Below are 5834 nucleotides of genomic sequence, written 5' to 3' on the forward strand. Positions count from 1 at the left end.
TGGCTTTTTTTTTTTTTTTTTTTTCTTTTTCTTTTTTTCCTGGCTTCAACAGCTGTTCAGGGAATAAAACATTGCCGCTTTTTAAGCTGTAATATGAAGGCCATTTTATATCAGGTACCCAACGACTGTATTCAGAAAACACTTAATGAGTTTGGTTTGCAGAGAACTGGTTTTTTTACCTTTGATTAATAGCACAGTGTAGAAAGTGCACGTAATTCTCTTGCCTTTACGAAAGCACAGGTTGTCCTTGAAGACAAGCTACTGGCACTTTATCCTGGGTGGGAAGCCTGAGGACATCTCCCAGTTATTATTCGGTTCTGTAGGCTAATGCATTGAATCCAGCTTTACTCTGTGGAAACCAAGTTGCTTTTAGCTAATAATGGTGTATTCGCACCTAAGATGAATTTGATTGTCTCTTGGTTCCCTTTCCTATACCACGGGTGGCTGTGGCAGTGAGCGTCAATGTAGTTTGCACTTTTCAGCAGAAAAGAACACAACATGAGATGAGTCTTTCAGTCAAGCTCCCAACGCTGCCTGTTTTGGACAGTGCAAGCTGGAGAGGGCAAAAAGAGTCAGAAGTATCCCTTATTCCTGATCTGTGACTGGAGAACTTTGTTCACTCAACCAATGTCGGGGGTTTTGGGGGGGTTTGGTTTGTTTGTTTGTTTGTTTTTCCAGAATTTAGGTCATATATCTTTTCAAGCCGAAGACCTTGATGGCTTAGATATTTGCAAATTACCCAATTCTCTTGAAGACACAGAAAGCTGCTTTGTCTTGAAAGGTCGATTGGTAGTAGCTTGTTGATCTTGAACGTTCGCCCCTATTCAAGGTCTGCAGACTGCGAGCTCAAACTCTTGAAACAATCACACCTGTAATTCTTGGAACTGTCAGGAGAACTTAAATGTATTTTTTGCTATTTTTTTTAATTTGATAATCCATGTTAATAGAAATACAAGGACGTTCTGGAGTGTTGACAGCCCTTTCCCAAATGACTGGATGCCAAACGCTGGAAAGGTGTAGGAGGGGATGATGCTGTTCCTTGTCCTGTGCCCCTTCCCGAAGCGTTTGTTCCTGGCTGCTCTGAAGACAATACTTGGCAAGAAGGCCTTTGGTCTGACCTAGCGCAGTCAGACTTTGTTCTGTGTTGTCAGGAAGCTGTAAAAGGTGGCTTCAACTTTTGGTATAACACAGTAAAACAATCCTCTTTTACAGCCCTCTGTTAATTTCAGTGTCTTCAGAGTGCAAATCAGATCTTAGATGATACTGTCTAAACTTTACGTAACCCACCTACCGTAAACACCTAGTAAACCTCGTCCCTACACCAGCCAGTAGCCCGTACTGTGGTGTTGTCCTTTTATTAGCTGTTTTTTCCTCTTTTGCTCAAAGCAGAAACAAACAGCGAAGTCTTCAGTAAGTGCCACTGTTTCCCCCCTCTCCTCTGACTTCCTCTTCAGCTCTGGGTTGCCTGACAGGAGAGCCCTCCGTGGGATAAAGCAAAAGCCCACAAGTCTGAAGGAGGTTTCTTGGCTGCATGATCTCATCCCACTGAGGGAGCGGGAAGCATTATTTTTCCTGAAGTACAGGATGCAGATTTTGTTTTGGTTGTGCTCTTTTCTTTATGGAAAGGTAATGCTGTGGCTTTGGCACAAATAAATATATAAACCAAATTAACTTTACGGCAGTAGCTGTATGACTAGTACGGAGAGCTGTGTTTGTGAATAGCATTTATATTAATTTTCTTGTGCCTCTTTCTGTGGCTCATCTGTGCTTTCTTTTACCAAGCAACTCACTTCTGTTGTCAGTCCTTTCTTTCTATTTAGAAACTAATGGGAAGAACTGGCTAAGTTGAACACCTAGAGTACTAAAGCCAGACTGTCCACGTAAATGGTGTGATCTCTGCACCCTTTATTCAGCTCCCATGAATCTATTCATGGCAGAGTTTATGTAATTTAAATCAGGCTGCCTCCTTACTCTGTGCAAGGGTAAGTGCTTATTATATGAACAATTATTCGATACTTTACTTTTTTGATTGTGTGGCCTCACACCTTGTTTGCCAGTCATATTCAAATAATTTTCAGAAGTCAGGATTCATTTCCTTGGGGTATCTTTGGTTCTGTTCATCTCAATGAAGTAAGTTAATGTTAGTTAAATTCTGTAACACACAAGAGGAAGAGAATATTATTTCCTCTTGTAAAACTAGGCACTTTGGGACAAGAAGATTAAAATTGAAAGTGTCTGTAAGTATTGAGCACCTGCTTTGACATGCGTAGGATCTCGTTTGCTCGCGGGAGGTTGGCAATTCACAGTATTTCCTATGTTCGGACCTTAGTGCACTGTCCTCAGACAGTTGGTGTCCTGTTCAGTCCTCTGAGAAGAGCCCATGTTCCCTGTACCATCCATGGAGGGAGCACAGAGGAGTTAGCTGCCTAAGCTGCAGTCTAAATATTTCCAAGCGAGCACCCTGCAGAGTCTGAAGTGGCCTTGCAGTTTCTTACGGCGGAGCTGCACAAGGAGGGCAACAGTTCTCCTGGGCAGCATCCTACTGCCCTAAATTGCAAAACCATCCTGCAGTTCCTCTTCCTACAAATCATGCTGGAGTTACCCCTTCCATCGTTCTCAACAAATGGAGGAGAAATCCTTTGACGTGTCTCCTTGTATTCCTCTTCCTGATTTGAATGAGAAGATGACACAGTGGAAAAATTATCTTTAATTAGATTATGTCTATGTGCATTCAGGGAGGGGTAAATAAAAGCAACACAAGCAGCCTTCATCTTGGCATCTCCCAGCTCTTCATGCTTTTAAACTCTCAGAATTTATTTTCACTTAAACTGTGTGAATTGTCAGTTTATTATTTTAAAAATTGTGGGGAGTCAGGTTGCTATCTAGCTGCTTCTGGAAGAGTGGAAGATTTGTAATTTATCTCTGCTGGCCAAGGAAGCTGATAGAAATTGTAGGTTCTTCCATGGTCTGGTCTCAAAGAGTAGTATAAGCCCCTTCTTGTTGGTTTGACAGGTAGCTGCTAATGGAAGACAAACATTGAGATTTGTGAATCCTGCATTCGTTTTGAGGCTGGAGGATAGCATGCTCTAGTTGTTCGACTCCTGTTTTACACAGTAATTGCGAAGCTTGCTCTCTTGCTGCCTTTGTTGTTTGTGTTCTGTGAAGTTACGAAGATTTCAGGCTCTAGAACTGTTCTTCAGCTACTTTCTTGCGACTAAACATAATGATATTTTTGGAACTGTGGCCAGACTACTTGAGCTCCTCAGTCTCATTTTATTTATTTTAATTTTTTTTTTTTCATTTTACCCAACAGACCAGTTCTTCACCCCATTCTGGACTGCCCAAACAAGTCAGGATTAAAACTTCCCAATCTGTGGGGGATGTGAACATACCCTATCAGCAGCCAGAACCCAGAAGTAGGCATCTGTCTGTCAGTGAGTATTTTTGCCACTTCTGCTTATCTTTGTTTTGTGAAACCTGTCTTTTGGGCAGTAGTGTTTATGGTATAGCTTTATGAAAGTCATGAGAAATTGAAAGGTTATTCTAGGACAAGGCGGTTCATTTCCAAAAGCTCTTAATATGTTTACAATAGAATGTTTCAAAGTTCCTTACTAAGTTGTTGAACAGCTGAGGAGCTGCTAAAGGGGATGTCCTAAAGCCAGATTCATTGAGGTTAGAAGTTTGGAAAGCTTACGTGAGTCCAGTAAGCTTTTTATTTAGATTGGCAATTCCAGTTCATGAAACCTAGATTTGTTTGGGTTTTTTTTTTTTTATGTTAGGCTTTTGAATCTGTCCTCACTCCTGTAATCAAGCATTTTACTAGTAGCACAGGAATTGCCACTGCATATCTAACCAGTGCCCTACAATACTGAGTTCCCAAACCTTTCACACTCATAATTACCAGATGAGTAGAGCACAAGGCTAATACCATAGGTGGCTGGCACAGCTGCACAAAAAGTTATGAGAAAAGTCAGAGTAACATGTACCTCTGTCTCATTTCTTTTGTGTTCCGGTTAGCTTAGTGAACTCACAGTTAGTGGCAGGTCCATGTAAGACTCCTGTAATTTTTATTACTTCAATCTCTGGTAGATTTGTCTGAGTCGTCCCAATTTCTGTGTTATAACCCCCTGTATAACTGTGCAGTACTATTCAGATCTGTGGTTGAAGGATGCTCAAAGCTGTTAACTTTTTATATGAAAAACTAAAACGTCTGAAACTGCTTCAAAGACTTTCTGGTCAAAAAAAAAAAAAAAGGTTGTGGTTTAGAATCTGGCTCCTTGGTGTGAAACTTAGTGCGCAGTGAAGGAGCAGGAAGAAGGTGAACAATAATAGGGATGTACAGTATGAAGGCAAGAGCCTAAGATGGTGTTCTGTGTAAATGATTTTCGCTTTAGAAGTGAGAAAAGCTAAATTTTGCTGGAAACAGCAGCAGAGGATGGCTGTGTTTGTTACAAACAGCTATTTTAGGGCTCGTCAGACCTAATGCTTCATATGACAGGTGCTGCAGATCACAAGGGCAGAATTAGGAGCTGGGAATGTCACAGTTGTTTTGTTTCCAAGTTCCAAACCAGCTCCCTCTGTGGAAGAGGAGCGCTTCGATTTCATTAACTGTGTAAACTTGAGCCATAATCATTACAGAATTTTAGATCAGTATTTGCAATGCAATTGCAGTGTCAGATTATAAACCCAATTAAACTAGAACAGTCTCCGTATGGGGGAGGTCTAGAGCGGAGTGAGATCCACGCTGTTCTGACCAAAGGTAATTGGGAGAGGAAGCTCAGTAGAGAAGAACTTGAGAACTAGACCAGTAGTTCTCAATATTAGACCTGTCTAGCAAACCTTACTGTGTCCTGCCTAGAGTGTGCTGATCCTCTTCTATACAGTTTGCTTTTATGAAGTAGCAAGCGTAAAAAGAACTGCTGAAAGCTTGTGAAGTACGTGACTGAAACTGGGACAAAAAGGGGTTTCCCATCCTTTCTAGTTTGAACATAATATGCATAAAAAGAGCAACATTCCTCAGTCCTATGAAGGAGGCAGCGGTATCTATGCATGTCTGAACACCGCGTTTCTTTTTTCACAGACAGATTCAATGCCAAAAAAGTTTTATTTAAAAAAAAAAAACAAAAACCAAACTTTCTCCTTTACTGGCATTCTGAGATATCCAAATAATGATGCCAAAGCTAACAGACTGTACCAAGTGTCTGTCATGGGTAAACTGCATAGTAATAAGGGGCCCGTTCTGTATCCCAGTTGTGCAGACTCTTTGCTCTTATCCCGGCTTATGGATGCTTTCTGATTAGCCTGTCATTCATCGATCAAGAAAGCATTGGTTTTATTTTCTGAACATGTCAGAGTACCAGCCTGTTAAATTATTAAGAGGTCCAGAAGAGTTCCTGTTCTGTCAGTGGTCTGATAGTAATTTGGCAATAGCTCAGGCTTGAATCAATTCTTTCTTCCTTCTCTTCTCCTATCTTTGATTTGGAAAAGGAATGTACCCCTGTTTCCTAGTGTTTCAGGCATAGAGATTTTCCTATTCATACCACGTCATGCGATGAAAGTTGAAAGCGGTGTTCAGCAGAAGTTGTTTGCATGCAGGCGATGTATCCGTGTAGTTCCTGTCTTCTTAAGTGGACGGGCCTCAAGCCTGCTGTCACCAATGCAGAGGTTTGGAAGTAAAGATAGCTTTTATTTAAAAAAAAAAAAAAAAATTGCTAAGCATTCTGGCAGCTCTTGTGTTTTTTCCACTCACTTCCTTTGATATACATTGATTTAGTGCCGACTTCCTTTTCCTGCACAGTGATGGTGGCCGTTCCACAATAGCGGCTGGGGGGGTG

General features: G+C 41.2%; 1 protein-coding gene across 2 annotated transcripts in view; it reads left to right on the forward strand.

The window, feature by feature from the left end:
• The window catches only part of MAP3K3 (mitogen-activated protein kinase kinase kinase 3), a 30479-nt gene that overhangs the window by 10211 nt on the left and 14434 nt on the right, over nt 1-5834 (forward strand). For both annotated transcript variants that reach the window (XM_009883832.1, XM_009883833.1), the window contains one exon: nt 3314-3434. In XM_009883832.1, the coding sequence (XP_009882134.1) occupies nt 3314-3434 (121 nt within the window). The remainder of the gene's footprint in view (nt 1-3313; nt 3435-5834) is intronic.

The sequence above is a fragment of the Charadrius vociferus genome, unplaced genomic scaffold (genome assembly GCF_000708025.1).
Source record: "Charadrius vociferus isolate BGI_N301 unplaced genomic scaffold, ASM70802v2 scaffold484, whole genome shotgun sequence".
Classification (NCBI taxonomy): Eukaryota; Metazoa; Chordata; class Aves; order Charadriiformes; family Charadriidae; genus Charadrius; species Charadrius vociferus.